Genomic DNA, 21,377 nt, shown 5'->3' on the forward strand with positions numbered 1-21,377 from the left:
GGAAGGAAAGAGGTAAACTTTTTTCTGCCTGTGTTTAGGAAAGAGTGTTGTGGTAACATGGATGCTAATGGTGCTAATAGACAGTAAGGTTATATGACATGTTTCCTCCAAGTATCATGAATAGTTTTGTTTCATGTTCTAAAAAGAGAATTAATGTAAGCTGAGTCTTTAAAAGTCTTGAAATACTTCAGTGTGGCTGTCTGAAGGCTTAAAGTTACTCTGTACTTTTGTAATGCCATTCTATGGTATTTTGTACAGAACATGGGGTAAAATTCTAAAACATTTTTTGAAAACCACCTATATGAACTTTCTAGTATTTCATTAGACTCAATATTTTCTAAGTTAGATTAGTAATGAAACTATTTCTCTACTTTAATTAGTTAATTTAATTTCATCATGGATAAATATAAGGTAGCTGAAGGTTAAACTCTATTTAGTTTCAATCTCATAGCAGTATGTTTACTGATGTTTACTGATGCTACTTTCCATCTAGAAATTCTGGAAACAAAAAAGCTGAAAGCAGAGGGAAAATGCAGAAGTCCTGGAAGATTAATTTGTGCATGAGGCACATGTCTGAAAGGCAGAGAGGTTATCTCTCCTACTTCTGTCTTTTCACAAAAATTTCAACGCTGCAGTTCTTTTTGTAATGGTGTATGCTTATGTGTATACACAAGTGTGCATTTGCGTATGTTCTTAAACATTTGCTTTGCTGGATGTTAAGTGTATTGTTTTATCTTACCTCTGTATTTTTTTTATTCATTTTGATGCTGAGATTATGAAAGATACTAAAAATCTGAATGACAGGGAGCTGTAACCTAAGACATGGTCTTCTGTATTATCTATGTATTTTTTATGAAAGGTGACAAACATAACTAGGATAATAATATTACTTTTGTGTCATATCTTCAGTCCGTTCCTTTTTTATTACTTTTTACTGTTCATTTAGAAGACAAACTATGAGTAGTGCCTGCAGTTGGTTATTTCACCAATTTCATCTTCTGTAATATTTCTTTCTCTGATTTTTCTTGCTCATTTATGAAAGAAGAGACTACAGAGTGTTTGTTTCAGAAACTTGTGTCATGTTTATAGCAGTGAGAATGATAATTGAGCATATATATGAACCAATAGTATGCAGGAAAGTCTTTAACAGGATGAAAACTACTCCAGTATATGGGTAGAAAAACAGTTTTTTGCTAAATATGGCATCACTCAATAACATTATGGCATGCCCTATGCTCATCACAATGTGCTTTTGCTATATATTTTGTATAAATCTCAGAGGTATTTCCACAGCTGTAAACAGTAGAGTTCAGATTTATTTTTTCTCATACTCTTAGTGAAAATAATGTTCATTTGGGTGGTAGCACATACTCTTACTTTGTTACTGCGAACTGACAAAAAGATGCTGCAAAAGAAGATGAAGATTCCACAATGTCAGTGTGCAATTAACAAGTAGGTTAGAAATTATCAACTTGTTATGGCTAGCATTCTAATTTGTAAGAAGAAACTACAAGTTAGTGTTTCTTTAATATCATCAACCCAAAAAGATGAGTGCTTGGGAAGCTGTTGCAGGACTTAGATTTGAAACATTCTTGCTGAAATGTTTCCTGAGAAGAACATAAACCCAGTGAAGAATATATGGAAAATCCATAATGCATTTTAATCTATTCTAGTACTTTGTAACAGAGTTGTTAAGAGGATGAACCACAGGCCTAAGAGGGGATTTTTTTTTATTATCATGTTCTTGTAGCTAAGACATATGCATGTCAAGTTGCCTGGGCAAAACATTGTGTATAAAAGCTCTGGGTATGGGAGCTGCACCACTTCAAAGTGCAGAGAAAATCTTAAAGTGAAAAATGAGAAAGGAGTGCATGTGTACTGGTTAATGCTTTGTACAGTGTCCAATTGTTAGGTTGTTTAATGTTTAGTAATAGGTTTCACAGTGGAAATCTTTTGTTGATCTCAGTTGGCTTTCACCAGATTAAATACAAGAGGATTAAACTTTCTGCTTCTTACTTCCCATTTGAAGGGGATTGAGGGAGAGGTTCTGTGAAGCACCTGGAATGCCACTTCAAGTGGCCCTACTAAGCCACTAATTTCTTCTAATTACAGATAAATCTATAGTAGATAATGAGGTCTGTAAAGAAAAGCATACTATGAATCATGCTTTCTGGCTGATGATTTTACGGTTTTATTTGGTATGAAGCTGGCTTGTCAACATAATGACATCAGTCTGGTGTCTAAAAGTGTACCGATTCTCTTGGTGCTTTCCTTAATAAGGAAATTTCAACAATAAAATATCTGTAGGTTGTTACTGCCTTTTAGCTGTCTTTTTCAGGATTTATAACATTATTTTTATTTTTTCTCTGAGTATAGTAAAACATGCATTATATTACAATGACACTTTGTAGTTGTTATCTTTTTTCCAAAGGAAGACCTGTGGACAACCATGCACAATTAATGCTGTATCTTAGTATGGGAAATGCATAGTGCTTCTATTGCTTCAGGAAGTTTTTGTCTTTCATTACCAAATAATTTTATAATGCCAACTACTTTTGAAAAATAACTGTTTCAGCTCTCCGTCTCTTCCTCTAATACAATTGTATTGCCATCAGCAACAATATAATAAAGTGCAGTCAGGCTAAACTAGCTGCAGCTAGATTGCTGTCCTGTGTGTACTGCAAATTCACTGTCTCAGTCAGTCATGCTTCAATCTGATTAGCCAACAAGTATATTGGATAGTTTTGAAACAGAACCATTAAGTGAAAAGGAAAAAGAAAAGCCATAAAAGAAGAAATTGCAGAGAATAGAGAAAAAATGCATTGTAATACTGAAGTTAGATTTGACTTCTTAGCTTCAAATTTGCAAATGTATTTCTGGTTTTACTTTAGTATCTGTGGTACCTAGTATGCTTCAACCATGCCCAATCCTAAAGGCATAATAACCTGAATTTTTCGCAATATGCCTGCTGAAAAATATATGGGAAGGGCAAAATTCTCCTGAAAATAAGATGGTTGTTGAGATATAAGCAATATTAACAAGTCTGTGTCATGTGCATAGCAGTGGTGCTGTAGAATCATGTTGATAGGTCATCTACATTCCTAGCTCTGTGAAAGAAGTAAGTCACGGACAGATGCCACCTCTGACAGTAACTGTGGTCTCAAAACTCAGCTGCTCATGGTAGAGTCTACCATGGCTGGTACCAGGCCGCTCTTGGTAGTTGTGCTTTTTTGTAAGACTGCTGGGAGAATGTGTTTGAAAGTTGGTTTTGGAGACACTTTTCCTGGGAGTGTCGGAAGAGTATGTGATACATGGCACAGTGGCTCTAAGAATGTTTTTTTTCATGTGGCTCACATGCTCATAGATTTAGCCTCTTCTACAAGGTGGTAGCTGCACAGCTCCAGTGTTCAAATAATGTACTAAACAGCCAAAGAAGACTAACAAACTGTATATGGCAAATACCCTTGAACTAATGATGCGTTCTTTCACTTTTTGTTATTTTGAGGCAAACAAGACAAAAATCAGTCTGTAAATGTTTTTACAGAAACAGTCACTGTATTGTTCTTAAACCGGATTTCAGAGGAAACAATTAATAGGATCTAGAACAACTTAGGTTGGAAAAGACATGTAGGATTGAGTCCAACTGTTAATGTAACACTAAGTCCATCACTAAACCATGTCCCTAATCACTATGTCTGCATGTCTTTGAATATCTCCTGGGCTGGCAACTCATCCAACTTCCCAAGGAAGACTGTTTGCATCCTTAGTCCCCTGTTCAGTGAAGAAATTTTTCCTACTATCCATTCTAAACACTCCTTGCACAACTCAAGACAGTTTACTCTTGCTCTATTGAGAAAAGCCTGATCCCCCACCTTACTACACCCTCCTGTCAGGCAGTTGTAGAGAGTGATAAGGTCGCCCTGAGCCTCCTTTTTCCAGGCTAAACACCCCCAGCTCCCTCAGCCACACCTCACAAGACTTGTGCTCCAGACCCTTCACCAGCTCCATTGCCCTTCTCTGGTCTCCCTCCAGCACCTCAATGACCTTGGAATGAGGGGCCCAGAACTGAACACAGCATTTGAGGTGCAGCCTCAGCAGTGCTGAGGACAGGGGGACAGTCCCTGCCCTTGTCCTGCTGGCCACACCATTGCTGGCACAGGCCAGGATGCCATTGGCCTCCTTGGCCACCTGGGCACTGCTGGCTCATGTTCAGCTGCACCCCCAGGTCCTTTTCCTCTGGGCAGCTTTCCAGCCACTCTGCCCCAGCCTGTGGCACTGCCTGGGGCTGTTGTGACCCAAGGGCAGGACCCAGCTCTGGGCCTTGTTGAACCTCACAGCACAGCCTTGGCCCATGAGCCAGCCTGTCCAGATCCCTCTGCAGAGCCTGCCTGCCCTCCAGCAGATCAACACTCCCACACAGCTTGGTGTCATCTGTGAGTTTACTAAGGGTATGTTCGACCCCCTCATACAAATCATAAGTAAAGATATCAAATAGGACTTGCAGATATTGATCCCTGTAGGACACCATTAGTGAGTGACCTGGTGATTCTAGATGCCTTAGTATGGATTTCACCTTGCTTTTTTTCCTGTGGCTGAAGAAAGAGTAAAATAACAGTGTAGTCAAGATACTTACTTTAGCTCCTTTTTTTTTTTTTTTTGTAAGCTGCTGCTCTTTTTTCCCTTTTCCGTTTCCCTTTCTCTCTCTATCTGTCTTCTTGGGTGTTTGTCTTTCTTTTTTTTTTTTATTTTTTTATTTTATTTATTTCTTCTTTTCTTTTTTGTTTGCTTGGTTTAGGGCTTTTGTTTTGGGGTTTTGTTTGTTTGGGTTTGTTTGGGGTTTTCTTGTAGGTCTGTTAATTTTTATTTTAGCAAGTGTCAGAATAGAGTTTGCTTTCTTTAATTGCTCATATGGGCAAAGTCAGAGGGGGACTGTTTCAGGTCTACTGTATGCAAGTAATTTACAGGAGCCGATACTGGGGTATTGGCAGAGTTTGTGTTTGTTCAGGCAAGAAGTCATTCTTAGTGGACGATGTTTCATTTGTCTGCTTAGTATCTGTGGTTTTGTAACATGGTTTAAATTATTTCTATAGATTCTCAACAAGACATAGATTAATACCCATATACAGATAACACGGTATGCTTTTTTCATCAGGAAAGGGATTTCCAGCTCAGCACTTCAGCCACTGCTTTTTTTCTTGAGCCAATATTTGGAGGCACAAAGATAAGTTAGGCAATATTCTAATGAAATGTTTATGCATCATGTATAAGAAAAGTTCTTAAGATCTTCAGAAGTGATTAAGATGGCAGAAAGTTGTAAGCATTGAGACACCTGTCAACTTGCAATTGGTATTTTAATTCATGATTTAGAATGGAACTGAAACTATATCAACATTGGGCTAGGCAAAATTTTCTCTGTATGGTTTAAGATTACATATGAACATAAATCTTTTTGTAAGCAAAAAACCAGAAACCTTTGAACAATTTTCTGTATGAGAAAACCATCCCATTGATGTGATTTCAAGGTACTTTGCTGTCATTGAGTTGATTTATTCACTAAACAATTTAATCTATTTCTTCAGTTACCAAAAAATATGCTCTGTTTTTCATGGTAACAGAGGTAACTTTGTTGAAGTTTAAAATAGAATTACGATGTAGAGTCAGATTGATATATTTAATTGTTTCATATAGGCAGAATTCCACCTAGCAGTGCAACTCATTTGTGCTTTTACAGTGATGTAGTTCAAATGCTTGCATGACATCAGAAACCTGCTGCTTTAGGATGTGCGCTTACTCCCTTTGGAATAATTGTAACAGAGAAATTCAGCAATGATAGACAAACATTAGGGTGTATTGTTATCCAGAGACTGATAAGACTGAACTTTTGAACACTCAGCACAGCTGCCCTTCAAATTTCCTTAATCATGTGTTTGTATTTTGGATTTTTTGAGAATAAAAGCATAATGAAACATGGAACTTTTCCAGCAGGTCAGCTATGAAACATTTATCATGTTTAATCAATAAAAGATCAAGCAAAATGTGTAACTTCTGCTTCTGCCAGTTGCCCTCATTGCTTTGGAAAATACATTTAATTCTCTTTAAAAGACATTGTTTTACCCAGAGGTATTTCTGAATTGATTTTGATTAAAGAGCTTATGAGAATTAATTTTATGCATTATTTTCTATTCTTTCTAGTAATGATTCAGCTGTCAGTTAGGTTTTTGCAGCCAAGACTTTTCCATGAAATAAAGACTTCCATGGGATATTTGCACCTTTTCCATCACTAATTCTAGTAATATTTTAAACTATTTTTTTGTATTTCTTTTCTTGCATTTCCATGGTATTAGAAATCTGAGGTTTGGAAATGGATGTAGTTCAGGATTGTAGGTGTGATGGATGAAGTGTAGAAACAGAATTTCAGCACAGTCTTTTGTTTGAATCTTTGCTTCCATGTATTCTTAGAGAAACACCATTGTTTGTTTGTTTGTTTGTTTTAATATAAGGTATATCCAGTTACTTTCCTATGGGGAAATATGGAGGGTTTCCTTGGAAGTCCTTGAGACAAACCAGAGATGACCATGAACTAAAATCTTATCTCTAAACAATATAAAACTTTGGAAAAGTTGAACCAAAAATCCTGTTTGTACACAAATGAACTCTCATACCTTCATATTATTCCCTTTCTTCCAAAATTTTTTGTCAGTGTGGCTCCCTGCCTCTGTTACAAGTTCTTTTTTGACCGTGTTCGAGTCTTTTCTGACAACTCTTCCCTGCTGGGCTGAATTTCTGTATTAGCAAGCATTTAAATGCACATTCACACATTCAGGCATGGAAAAACAAGCTGATAGAAAAGAATCAGTGTTTACTTTTCTTTTTCTTTCTTTTTTTTTTTTTTTTTTTTAATTTCTAAAATTTGCCCCCAGGTATGCATTTCCTATAACTGTCTTGGAGCAGGAGCCATCTTGTGAGTACCATGATAGCACCAAAAGATTATTTTTGCTACTAAAATAAACAGACTGCAGGGAAGCATTCCGGTGTTCAGATGTTTCATTCACCCAGTTGATCCTTTTGAGGATAATTGGTGCACGTGCCCATGCCCTGGTACTATCAGCTGCTGTGCTCCTGCTGAGGAGAATTCTTTTTTGTTTCTGCATTGAACACTCTGGAGAGCTGCACATCTGCACTTTTACTGATCCTATTAATAGATGCCACTAATCAGGGAAAATCTATCCTCTTACTTGTGTGTTATTGTTGGATATATTACCTCGTTTCATAGATAGCTCTTTTAGAGATATTGGAAGCGTAGTTTTTGATTATTTAATATAGCAGCTATACAGCACTTAACCTAAAATAATAATAGCTTTTATTAAAGCGTCATCAAGAGAATTTTTTTTTCCAAAGAACTGTTGACCTTTCTGTAGTTATTGTGATGGTCTGCCAAGGACAAACCTCATCTTTCTGCCCTGGTGCAGTGTGAATGTTGTAATAGGGGCTGCTGCTAAGAGTTCTTCACCCTGGATTAATTCTGAAAGGCGAGTATTGGTCCTCTAATGACAAGGCTAGTGTAATCTGGTGCTGCAAATGCTGTTTGTGTTTTCACTGCCTTTGGTACCACACTCAGGTAATGAACCATCATCAGGAGGAAATAGAAAAGGAAAGAAACAACATCATTTAAGACTTAATAATGCTTTAGATGAGTCTTTCTCTTTGGAACTACTAAGGTGTCGTGATGTGGAAGCTGATAGTTGTCTTGATAATTTCATTTAGCTTTTTTAAGGAATTCCATCTTCATGTGAGTTTTCACAAAGAAGCCAAGTACAGACCTACATACCATGTGATATGATATCAATGTTGGTACAGTTGTCAGTAGCAGGGTCTGAAGATTCGTTTTCCTTGTGGGTGAAGCTAATACAGACTTTTGTGGAGAACCTTGATAGCACCTGAATGTCTCTTGGCTTGTGTCCCTCTATGTTACCATCCCATCACCTGCATGCCTCCATTAACAGTGTATCTTCAACTTGAAAAAACTACTCCAACACCATCCTTATTCTTGTGCTTATGTTTCCTTGAGCTAAAATACTCAAAGTTTGCAGGTAAAGAGCGAGAACAAGCAGCAAGCAGATGGTTTTCTGGAAACTGTAGTGTGTTTATCAGGTTAGCTAAAGCCATGACTCTCAGAAACATGAAAGAAAGGGAGTACTGAGGGCTTTCATTTTATAGCCTGAATGATAATGAATATTACCTTCAAAGCAGACACAATGAGTGCAATATTCCCAAGTGGTTGTATGTGCATTTAGAATGAGAGAACGGAAAAAATGAAAAAAAAAAAAAAAAAAAAAGAAAATAAAAGAAACAAGCTCTTTTTTCCTTTCAACCTTTTCTTTGCCAGGTTTTTTGATACATCCCTTCATTTGCAGACAGCTTGTAGAGGATAAGTGCATATTCACATATCAGGATCATAAAGTTTTTTAAATTCCTCTTTTCCCCAGACAGACAGTAATATTTTTCCTCTTAGTCACCACATTTAATATTTTTATGGGAGTGCTTGAAATGTGTGAAAAAAATATGCCCCTGTGCCCCATTAAAAAACTGTATTGTGTAAAACAAATACTTTTGTGGTCACCATTTTTTCCCCTTCTCTGCTGTCCTTACTATCAGTATTGTTTCCTCTCTGCTTCTGCCCCTGAAAGGAATAAGGGAGTACTTAGTATCTACCACATTTCTCTCTTCACACATCAGCTAGTGTGGTTGTGTACTAATGAAAAGATAGTTTTGTTCTTAAGGGAGCTGCCTTTACAGATAGTTCAGGGTTCCCCTGCATTCCAGAAGAAGCAAAATAAAAAAATCACCTCTTGTTGAAAGTACATTTCATATATCACCATCTTCGTGATACTATTGGAATCATTACACAGGAGTTGGCTCTGCTACGCTTACACAGACACAAATTGAGTCCAACAGGACTGGTGTCTCATGGACTTTGCTGTCATTAGAAATGCTGGCATGAAAATGGTAGCGATGAAAGGGGAGAGCTGGTGCCTTTAGCATTTTGCCTATGAAGATTTCTTAGGCTTGAATTTTTGATAGCAGTAGCTGATTCAAAAGATACTTTTACAAAAGAGATTCATAACATAGCATAGATTTCTACCAGCTGCTCATGTCTTTTCTTCCTTGAGTAAATTATTTTTAACGTTTCCCTGTACTGAAAATGGGCTCTTTATGCCACCCACAAAACTGTAAGATCTATTTAGTGGAATAATAATTAGTATACTCTTTTCTCTGCCCTCTTGGTTTTCATCTTTACTGCATGGAAGCCACTTGTGTGGTAATGAAGAAGGTAGAATCAAACTTAACAAAGCTTATATGTTGCAGATCCTTCTGAAAGTTTAATTGCATTTCACATTATTTTGGTGCCAGTGTCAGGCTGCTTAGGGATATCTCTAGTATTTCCTGTCTGAGGAGGAAAATATTTCTATATTCCTTAATTTGTGTTAGTGTGGCATATTTGGACAAGGATAAGACACTGTTTTTTCAAGTCAGGTACTTGAGCTGTAGTTCTACCAGTGTATCATATTCAATTATGCATTGTAATAAACGAGATGGATTGAATTTAGATCTCAACCCTTTATACAATGACAGATTTCTGTTTTTCTATTACACATAATTCAGATATGTGCAGGAAGTCGTGACAGGAATTTTAACCTTTGAATGTTGCTGAACTATGCAATATGTTAATAATATGTTCTGATGTAGATTTTCCACTGTTATTCTTACCAGATGCCAGGGTATCTGGGGTATCGACTCCCTGTTTGCATGTGGATTTGCAATGGATGTCTAAGCTGCTTTGATTACCTTCTTGCAACATCACTTCCAGTGATGTCTTAATCCTCATTAGCTATACTAGTTTCTTTGATTCAGAACATGCTGTTATTCTAACTAAATATTCAGGATGTGACAATTTCTTGATTATGTGGTAAAGGTAAACGAAGAAATGTGTTGTAAAAGCGCTTACATATATTGTGTCTTGGATCATCTTGTATATACCAGTAGCCTGAAATTAATTTAGTTTCTTCCTGCCTTACTGTTTTGTTTTTAAAAATTGTTTTTCCTCAAACTGTGAATATGTAAAAAAAATAGAAAGGCTCAGGGCTATTTTTGCTAATTGTATTCTTATCTTTTCACAGGCTCTGAAAATACTTCATCTGAAATTTCAGACTGGACAGACTCGCAGTGGCTTCTAAGCCAGTGAGAACAAGGCTGCGAAAGCATGCTGGTGCCAAGCTGTCAGATGATGCACGTAGTCAGGCCAATGGTGGTGCTCCTGTGCTTGCTGCTCTATGCTGATGCTGAAAGTAAGCTTATTATTCAGTTATGCTTAGGCCTTGGCCATCGTGAATAGTTTTGTTTTCAGCTGGTGGTTACTAAGAGTCTTGGAATGAGTTTCTTTTGAGTGATTCTTCAAACACTTCAAGGTCTTCTATAGATCACAACCAGTATTAGAAAAGGATTGTTTATGCAGCTTCTTTACTATCCTTCTTCTTAATGCCTCTTTTCTTAAGCATGGGATGGTTCATGCTAAGATGGTGCAGACCACTGTCACAAAGTTGCACAGTCAAAGACCAACCTTGTTTACCAGACATTGGTCAAATACCTTAAAGACGTCTGTCATTCTTTGAATATTTCTATATTAACGTTGATAAAAGAAAAAAAAAAAAAGACATCCTCCTCCCAATTAATATGCAGTCCAATTAAAATTCCTGTCCCTTTGTAAGTGCTGCAACAGCTGTTCTAATGTATTATTTCCGACAGCTGTTGCAGAGTACAGTATCCAAACGAATCAAGCAGAACTGACAACTTAGTGGCTGGCCTAAACGTGACAATTCAGTGAGGAAAGGCACTTGTACTGAGGGGAAGCTGCTGGAGTTTGGTCCATTAGGTTATCTATTAATGGGAAGATAATATCTTCTTTTTAATTGGGAAATCATTAGGTCTGCCTTGTTTACATCTGTTCCTTCTCCCAGCTGTCCTTTGGCTTCTTGCAGAAGTAATGTGAAAATGAAAAAAGCCATTTGCTTTCCACCTGTTGGTCTGCAGGTTTACTGAAAGCTGGCTGGCTGACTGCTAACATTAACTTATTTGAGGGATATTTTCCTACTTTCCTGCTAGTTCCTGACTCTATGCAGACACATGACCAATCAATAACTTTGTTTCATCTCTGTATTTAGAAGACTTCTGTGTTTTTTTCACAGGTCTGTTAGATTAAGTAGAAACACAGAGTAATAAAATCAGATTTAGTAAGGCTGGCTGAATCAGTTCTCAATAACGCATACAGCGGAGTTCTTTATTACCCCACTTACCACCTGCACTCCAGGTAAACAGAATCACAGCAGTAAAAGAGATACAAAAATTTTTAAGTTTTATGCATAATAAGATTTCCTTCTTTTAAGTGCAGCTATGTGAAAGTGAAATACATGGAGGAAAAAAGGACAAAACATACATGTTTGTTGTGTACTGACAGCTGAGATTCTTTGGCTCCTTTCCAGTTAGATAATGACCAGCTGGGATCGTTGTGTCTAAGGTGAAGCCAAGGACATTTTAACACTTTAGCCAGCAAATAATTAATTGGGAAGTGGGCCCATATGTTGGACCGTATTCCACCTATTTAAAAAGTTGTAAGAAACACAAAGATCAGCTTTTTCTGACAGTTTCTGTCAGAATAAGATTATGATTCTCAAGTATTAAATATACACCAGCTTTTAAGTTGCTTAAATAATTATTTGCATTTTATGGTATCAATTAAATTGCATGACATCTATATGTTTATGTGACTCCACTTAGTATTGCATTTATACTGTGAGGTTAACTTAATGTTCTTCTATTTTACCAATTTCTTTGAAGGTCACGTTATAGTCATTTTTCATCTTACACACATTATTTGGGACATGCACTGAATCTCCACAGACATAGTTATTTTATGTCAGGGTGAGATAGGATAACATCCATGAGCCTTCTGTATGCAGACACACAGAAAGACCTGTCTTCATCCATGATTGTCTCTCCTTACCTGAAGAATAGTTCCTGCTGTGCTGAAGTTACACTGCCCTCTGCTCTTGCAGATACTCGTGCTCCTGTTTTGTCTTGCTTTTTCTAGAAGTGTCCCAGACCCTACTTTAACCTAGTGCTTTTCTTGAAATCCTTCACAAAGAGTAGCAGGGCCACATTGCTTCATTTTAATGGGGAGAAGACTGAAGGTGAGACAAAGGGAACAAAAAAAATCATAATTTTCTTTTCTGTCACCCTGTAAAGGTTATGCTTTCCTTTTTTTGGCCTTATTTTCCTGTTGCTAAAATCAAAGCACTGCAGAAGAGAAGGTATATCTAAACATTGACACTACATTGTACACTTTCTAGAGTAGATCCAAATGGGTATTGAAGTCATGGTCTTCCAGTCTCAGTGTCAAATCACTGTGAGCAGGATCCAAGTAGCAAGCCAGCTTAATGCTACTGAACAGCTTTTCAGTGGTAGTCCTTAGTAGTTTTCATTTTAGGGACAACCTTCACAGCTAAGAGAGGCAGGGATTGAGATACCTTTGTTCCACTCCATCATTCTGAAAGACCCCACAGTCTGGAATGTGTTGGCGTGGGCTGATAAAGGTACTGTGTCAACAAGCACGTCTGAAAACTAGGTTTGATTCTTACTCATAATCCAGAGACTAAATTTACGCTTGAATGAGAAAAATAAGCAAAATTGAAAGGTGGCAAAATCACATTTGCTGCATTTACCTTTTGATGTTAGTAATATGTTGTGATACTTGAAAATACAAGAAGTTAATAATCTCAAGAATTGTAAGTATTTTTTTAGATGTCTTCTTTTATGTTTGATATTTGTAGGTTCAGTGCCCACTAAGAAGTAGTAAAGCACATTTTAGCTGAGGATAGAAAGTACTTGTTTGTTACTTTTTATTGGGGAACAGCAATCTGCTAGTCTACACTGTTTTTCATTGCGTGAGCTGTTCTCAGTAGTGTAGATGGCAATGCTTCACCACATCCACTGAGATATTAGTAATAGAGCTTTTTTTGCCATAAGAAAAGTACTGGGTTTTTTAATGTTTGTTTAAATGAACTGACAGAACAGTAACGATGCAGAAGCTTTATGCAGGTTCATCTGTTTAATAGCAAGATCCATACATGTTTCAGAGACTCTTGCATAATATATTTCTTTAAAAACTATCAAATATGGTACATTATTGTTATGTGTTTCTGACCTTGCCAAGGATTACTGAGCTCACTTAACCACTGAGCTCAAAGAAGTATAGGAAATATAAAATCCTTCTAAAAGCTTTATTTGTGGTCTTTCCTTGTACTCATTTTTGAAAAGTAAGGGTTTAATTTGGATTAATAGAATCAAATATTTTTCTGCAGATAGTCTGCATCCTGCTTTTTAATAATTGAGTTGATCTTTGTGCGTCCTGTTCCTTTTCTGTAATGAGAAAGGCCTGACCACCAGCATTTCAGATTTCTCTGTTGCATTCCAGTAAATTTGTCTGTTTAGTGCTCTTCCTTCATTCTTGGAGCTTCTTTCTTACATAGATTCTGCTCTGACATTTTTCTTTTGTTACTTCATTGAAAATGCTGTTTTATAAGAGAAGCAATAATTCTCTCTTCCTTCAGCAGAAGTGTTTGCAGCTTACTGAAAAAGGCAAACAGAAATACTTACTAAAAACAATGCATTTATTGTATATTGCTTCTCTTCCTGACTGTTTGAAACATGAATAATGCTTAGTTTGTTCTCTGGCTTCTAATGCATATTGTGACAGTTACCATCGTGCAGCCACGGTACCATCATACCATCATCTCTAGGCTAGGATCAGTTTTGACAGGTCAGTGATGACTTACAACAGATGTTGGGGTAATTGAGACAAATTCTTGTTTAATAGGATGCAAAGACAGTAATTTAGAATTCGTGAAACAATCATTTTTCTCAAATTTTTTTTCTTTTTTTCACTTTTTAAAAAAATTAACTTTTTAGGGAACATGTGTGTTTTTCCCTACTAATACCACTCTTTCTCTCAAAAAAATTTATATTCTCCAACTAACTGAAATACTAAACTACCCAACAGATCTTTCAACGTAACTAAATTGCAGAAAGCAGTTATGTTATGGTAAGTCTTACAAGTGGACATACATGGTTCACTGTTCCAGAATAAGTCCATGAACACTATATGCAGTGAAGCCCAATATGGATTTTTTTTAACTTTTTTGTATGTGTCCCTTGGATAATTTGGAATCTGAATTTTTTTCAGAGTAAATTAGATTTACATTCAAACTATGACATCTTTCAACAGGTAATTTCAATCAACTGCTTTCAGGTATGGGCAGTGACGAGAAAAACTTAAAGATAAAAACTTTCTCTTCTTTATTGGTAATTTTTTACAGTATCATTTGTCTATATTAGTGCTGATAGCATGTACTGTGTGTAAGATACATCCCTTTGGTTATGTTGCTCTTTTTTTTCCTAATAGTGATGATGTGTTCAAGAGAGTTGAACCATAAGCTGGGAATTTTTTTGGGGAAAAAAAGGGTTCTAATTCTCTTTTATATTCTTTTTTTATTTTTTTTCCCCCCAGGAATTTTGATATGCTCTCTTCAGTTCAACCCTAGGATATTTTTTCTGTTGATTTGATGAAAATTGCTATATACTGTTGCAAGAGTAATTTTATACTGGACTTGTTAAATACAATATTACATATGTCAAATAAATCACCCATCAGTTAAAGTTTTATTTTAGGGGAAAGTGGGACAGTTAGTCATACCAAACCATTCTAGATGCATTCATTTTGCTCAGCAGCAAAGTGAAGGCTTTAGAATAAATGTAATAGTTGAGATTAAGAGTCAGGGAAAATGAAAATCTTATGCAGTCATTCCAGACTTACTGATTTACCTGCAGAAACTACAGGTAATGAAGCTCTTTGCATGAGCCAGAGTTTATCCAACTTTTCAAATCCTTAAACTGATGCAAATTTGAGTAGTTTAGTTCCAGCAGTAGCCGTAGCTACCAACATATCTGTTTAACCTGGTGTAAATTATCAAGTATTAACAGCAAAATTGTGAATAACATTTTTCAGTTTAAATAATTTTTAAGTATGCGTTTTGGTTATCTCTAAATCTGTACATAAGAAAACATTTTGAAATGTGATTTGTGTGTATTTTGTAAAGTGTAGATTCAGAATTAAATCATCAGGGTTTTGAACTTCAGAACAAATTAAAGAAAATTACAGAATGGTTCTTCTGAACATTTTTCTTTCTGCATTGCTGCTCTGAAGATTGTTTCTGTGTCTCTTTCAGAGCTGTTGTCATTTCAGGTAGCTGTAAGCCCCTACCTCCCTAAAGCAGAGCACTGGACAGAGCTGAGTTGCAAGCGTGGGAATCTGAGAAGCATGAAGCCCTGGCAACCTTGCCTGTGTCAGACTGTAGAGGCAGTGAATTTCCCCAAGTAAAAAATGCCTTTGTCTTTTGAAGTTTTTAAGCATGTATAAAATCAGAGTCAGAAAATCCAGGGTCTCCAGTCTTCTCCAGACACCCAGAAATCTAGATATGGGAACTATATTGCTAATGGCATTACAGAGTTGGAGAAACCCACATGATTTATATTAATGTTATCCGTTAACAGCAAGTGTTTTTGGAGAAACTACAGTATGGGTAGTTATCTCACTGTGTGTAATTCCCTGCAGCATCAGTAATGACCGCTGGCAGATAAAGGAATGTGAGTCATTAATATTCCTGTGTCAGAATTGGCAGTGAATTCCAGTGCGTCTGCTAGATTGCTTAAGAACATGTCTGCATACTTCAAAAGTTCCCTAGAGGTACATATCATAATCTCAATATAGGAAAGCTCTTAGGGAAAAAGGAAGGCGAAACAGTGGTACAGAAATTTTAGAATTTTTTTTTGTTATAGTCACACAGCGCAACAACTGCTGTGGTGTTTTATAGTATTTTTACCCCCGTCTGAAGCTTAAACCTCACTGGCTGAAACTGAGATAAAATGTTAAGTAGCAGCATCTGTTCAGTAGTGAATTTCTGACAACATCTTTAGAAAATTATAAATATCTGAATGTTTATAAAAAGGTCACCATTCACTTTTGTCCACCCTATGTTTCAGTAAACTGCCTCCCCCCAAAACAACATATATATAGGATGATTCTGGCTTAAGCAGTGTCTGCTTGAAGCCATATTTGTTCAGAATAATTAGGCAAATATTTTTTAATTTAATCCTTTCAAATTCTTGTGAATATGCACAACATTTTAAACAAATTTTTGATGGTACATTTTAATTTGAAAATTGCAAATTTATTTTGACTGCTTTCTTTTAAAGGAAGTTATGTGGAGAATAAAGTTGCACCTTTAATTTAAATTGTTATCTAATAGGTTTAAACATAAAGTTTTGTACAAATTGCTAACGTGGCTTTCACTAAATTACACAAAACTGTGAGGTACATCTTATGAAAAAGTTGACTGTAGAATTTTGTCTGTTGATTACAAATTCATGTTATATAATTGAGGAAAATACATTGATAAAAGACAAAACGTGGAATTACTCATAAACATGAAATTGTGTCGCATATGGTCATTTCAGTTTACAAGAAATTCTGGGACATGACTGTATAAACATTTTGGACATGGTCTTGCTGTGCAAAGTAGTAGCAATGAACAGAATTTCACAATACCTGACACATTCTCAAATTCCTACAAAACATAAATTCTGAGAGCCTTTTTCCCACAAGGCTGTTAGCTGGAAGAGAATTCAATAGAAGTTTAAAGTTTGTTCTGTTGAGATATAAATTCTTTGTCTATATGGCTTCATGAAATCTAAATTGATAGAGTTTTGTTCTAGTTACTACTAAGGAACTGATTTTTAACTTACTTTGTAAAGCTTTCTGTGCTTTCTACTTAGGACCAGTGTATGGATGGGAGAGAGCTTCCACTGCTGTTGATTTTACTTTAGTATGTGCAGTTGTGAGGAAGGAGGCACAAACAATAAGGAAAAGAAATAAGAAATTTATTTCTTATAATGTAATAATAAGGGAAATAATAATAATAACAACACTACTACTACTACTACTACTACTACTAATAATAATAATAGTAGGGAAAGACAAGAAATTTATTTTGGCAGTGATCATTAATTAGGTATGGGCATTTCCAGGGAAGTTCTACCTGTGTCACTTTTTTCATCCAAGACTATCACATACACTTCGATATGTAAAATAATTGTTGAGAATATGGGCAGAGGATGTCTGGACTGAAAAGAGAAATAGTCAATTGGCTTCCTATTCTAGTAAAAAAGCACACATTTTACCAGAAACAGATCGCATAGTACCTCTAAATGTAAGGATTTTGAAAATAAACAAGGGGGTTTTTTGTGTGAAAAATTCTTTGTGTTACGATGAGGTTGTAGAGTCTAACATCATTTGATTGAAAAGCAAAGGTAGCATGAATGTGAATAAAAAGCGAAATTAAAGGGCATAGTGAGGCCAGTAGTGCATTGAAGTGTGTCAGTGGCTGCTGACAAACTGGAGAAAATGCAAGGAGAAAAACAGAGATTCAGATGATACTTTTATCATCTTTGGTAATGAGTATTTTATAAAACAAGTATTATTTCAGCTGATGGACACGTATTTCTTCTTAGTATGTAGCAATTGTAATAGAGAGCTTTGCTCAATAAATTTGAGTTTAATGGTAATTAGCAGATGATTGTGGTCAATTGCATTGTAGGTATTGAAACTGTAATTAAAGGTCAGTTACTACTATATATCTGAATATTCTCAGATTCAGATATGATGCATTTTACAGACACTACAGAAGGTGCTAGACTCATTACAGAAGTGGCAAAGAGAATCCATTTGTTTCTTTTTTTTTTTTTTAGTGTAGAAAAAATAGTTTTAAACCTATGAGTAATCCGACCTGAGGAATAAGGAAGAAGAGGAGATCATTGGAAGTGGTATAAACCTTAGTGCACTTGTATCTTGCATACTAGAATACAGTTATATATTAGATATACCTAGATATTAGATATACCTATCTTAAGAAAACATGACTGAGTTACATAAAATACTTTCAGTGACAGCTAAAATGGTCCAGCGGATGGGACAGCTGCCATGTGAGAAGAGCCTGAAGAGGCTGAAAGTCTTTCAGTTTCAAGGAGAGTTGACAGAAGTGGGTTGTAGGGATTATGGCTAAAGTCTGAAAAATTACAGGGGCAGAGGAGAGAATAAAAACAGAATGGATATCCACCTCCTCAATAATAATACAGTTGTGGAGTTTGGGGATTTTAGTAGAAGAGTTATTAAAAGCAGGTAAAAAATGGAAATTACTGTTTGTTTTTGTGGAGACAGACAGTATTTATAGTTGTAAAGAGCTTAAATAATCCATGTACAGGAGGTTCATAAATTAGTACTAAAAGAACAAACAGGAATGCCATCGTTAATGTAGTTATGCATATGAAGTGAATGGACCTCAAAAATTCCCCAGGCTAATGTGCCCATATATGGCATGTTCTCTTTGGACATGCTATCATGGAGACATGATAGCAGATAAGAGGACTTCGTGTGTCCTAATAAGGCATTTGCTATAGTCTTACACTCAAATACATGCAGTTTCAACAGGCATTGTGCATTGTGTTCATTGACACTAACTTTTCCAGAAAATCTCATTTGGAGATTCTTGCATCACACTATATCACAATTATTTCAAAATTTGATACAGTTGAAAACTAGGAAATTAAAGTAGAGGCTATGGCAAGCATTTAAGCAAAACCAGCTTACAATTTTGGAAGATTACAGTATTAGTGTTACCGATAGCAGAGCTCACATATATGCCTGCTCTGTGTGTATGTGTTTTTGTGTGTGTGCATATGTTGTTTTGGGGCAGGAGACACAAGGATTAGTTATTTCATGGGATGCGTTAAGAAGCTTTACAATTTACAAATTAAGTACATTAGTGGAAAATCCTAGTCACCTTTTCTTCTTCTTTTCTAAACTTTCATCCTCAGACATACTCTTAATGTGAAGAAGTGTAACATGTTCGCTGACCTTTTTCAGTATCTGTGGTCTGATGAAAGTGACTTAAAGGTTGTAGCATCTCAAGATGTTTGCATTCTAAAAACTGGAGGTAAACTGCAATTCAAAAAGGTCCCACATCATCTTAGGAAGATGACACTGTGTCTACACTTAAGTCCAGATTTTTGAAATCAAATGGATACAGATTTATTAAATATTAAAAATATATAGTTCCTTTTAAAATTAAATGTCTCATAAGAAATTAATTTAGATTCCTTTTAAATGATTCGGCAATGCACTAATTTAAGATTAATTTGTTACTAAAGACATTTGTTAAAATTTTAGGTTAACTAAACATGATTCTCCTGTATTGATTATTGCATTCTATGAAGCAGCTCAGTGCTATTTTTTATCAAGAATTACAGACTTCTAAAAACATTACAGTGAAATGAAGTACTTTGGAGACTCATCAGTGTGGATAACATCAGTATGTTAAAAATAGTTTTTAGATTTACATGAAAAATGTGAGGGATTTTCCCATGGCAGAAAGTCTCTAGAAAACTTTTCTCAGCTATACACCATCATTTGACAGCAGCTCAGTGCCCACACAGAGCAGGAACTCATTTGGTATCTTGAGAATCTTGTGACAATTCATGATTGATCGTAATTTAGGTATGTTATGTATAAACAGTTTTGAGAAACCTGATCCTTAATTTTTCTGCATTTTTTGTGTTCATCAAGTATAGGATGTGAAAAAGCGGGGAAAAAAAAAAGGATTTCTTCTTAGAAATGCATAACTTAGAGTTATCGCTAAATACTAATAAATGCATTTCCAATACTCTTTCAATATTCTCTTTCTTTTTTTCCTTCTGAATAAGTGCAAATGTGTGAATAGAGGTGGCAGGGTTTTTAGCTACACTTGGATGTGAATTTTCTTATTTGATTTTGAAATGTAAAATTTGGATAAAATTTGTGGATTTTATTTATGTGAAAATATTAGAAGTTCTAGCCAAATTTTTCTCAGATCCCCAAGCGCAGCAAGATTATTTTACCTTTTCCCTAGCCAGAAAAATCCACCTTTTGTCTAGAATGCCCCAAACATTGTTTGCTCTTCAGTTTGCTATAGACTGGTTTTATATGGGCTCCTCTCTAACATGTGCACTTACGTGAGAATTTATAGATGCCTTTGTTTAAAAATACTCATTTCTGCCACTGAGGAGGTCTTCTAAGTCTTTAGCATCTGATCTTTTTTGTATGTGTGCATCTGTTTTCTTATCCTTGAGTGCATGTCTCAATGTCTTATTGCAAAATACATTTTAACCTTGGGGGAAAAGATGCACTACTCTGAGAGCCTGAAGATCAAGAGTTTGTATTGCTTTGATGTTAATAGATCTGTCATATCTTTTCAATTTACAAAGAAATCATTTTGAAGGATCAGTGAGAATAAAAAGGGGTCTCTTATGTAGGAGGACCAAATCTACACCTCTCAGGTTTTAGTATGTCAGTGTGTGGCACTTGAAATCTTTCTTTTATCAAGACAATTTTAAAATTCCATATTAGTGTTTTCTTTCTGGCATATTACTGTTTACTTCTTAGGTTGCGAACAGAACATAAAACTGCAACTGTGAATTATCAGAACTTTCAAGCTATAGATACCTTGAAACACTAAGGACTGCTATCTCATTGTGCATAGATCAGTTTAAAAAATCATATTTGTTAGACATTTGACTGTAGGCAAGAGAAGGGTCTATACTGAGACTGTCAGATTCAAAGGAATATTGCATCTTACATTTTTTGGCTAGAGTCATCCAGGTACCCTATCCAAAGCTGACTTTCAGGAGATAAATTAATAATCTTTATTTGTAGTGCCTAATCAAGTATATTCAGATACTAAAGGTAAATTTTAATAAGTTTTCATATTTTCTTTTTTTCTTTGTTTTTTTCTTTTTTTTTTTGGGAAAAGAAATTACAAAAGTAATCAAGCACTCCTTGCCATTTGGGAGAATACTGGTAAGGAAAGTGCAGGACGGGTAATGCACAATTACAAAGAAAGCTGTTGTCTTTGCCCATATAGTAATGCTACAGGCAGGATATCAATGGTATCCCAAAGACTTATTCTTTTAGAAGGCTACTGAAATTTGTTCCCAAGAACCGATTCAAAAAAATAAGGTGGTATTTCATACAATATTCTGATTCAAATAGACTCAATTGATTTGAGACTGAAGTTTTAGAAAATATCTTCAGCTCTGTGAAAAATATTTCATTGATATTAGTTTCTGATTGCAACATTAATGTTTTCTTTAAGATAAATAAATCATGCTACTATTCA

The 21,377-nt window shown here is 35.7% G+C and overlaps 1 protein-coding gene across 1 annotated transcript in view; it reads left to right on the plus strand.

Annotated features, from left to right (window-relative positions):
• The window catches only part of PTPRD (protein tyrosine phosphatase receptor type D), a 382,186-nt gene that overhangs the window by 72,707 nt on the left and 288,102 nt on the right, over positions 1-21,377 (plus strand). Inside the window, exon 2 of the mRNA XM_058827273.1 lies at positions 10,179-10,346. Coding sequence (XP_058683256.1) covers positions 10,262-10,346 — 85 coding nt within the window. The 5' untranslated portion in view covers positions 10,179-10,261. The remainder of the gene's footprint in view (positions 1-10,178; positions 10,347-21,377) is intronic.

This window comes from Poecile atricapillus, chromosome Z (assembly GCF_030490865.1).
Source record: "Poecile atricapillus isolate bPoeAtr1 chromosome Z, bPoeAtr1.hap1, whole genome shotgun sequence".
Lineage (NCBI taxonomy): Eukaryota > Metazoa > Chordata > Aves > Passeriformes > Paridae > Poecile > Poecile atricapillus.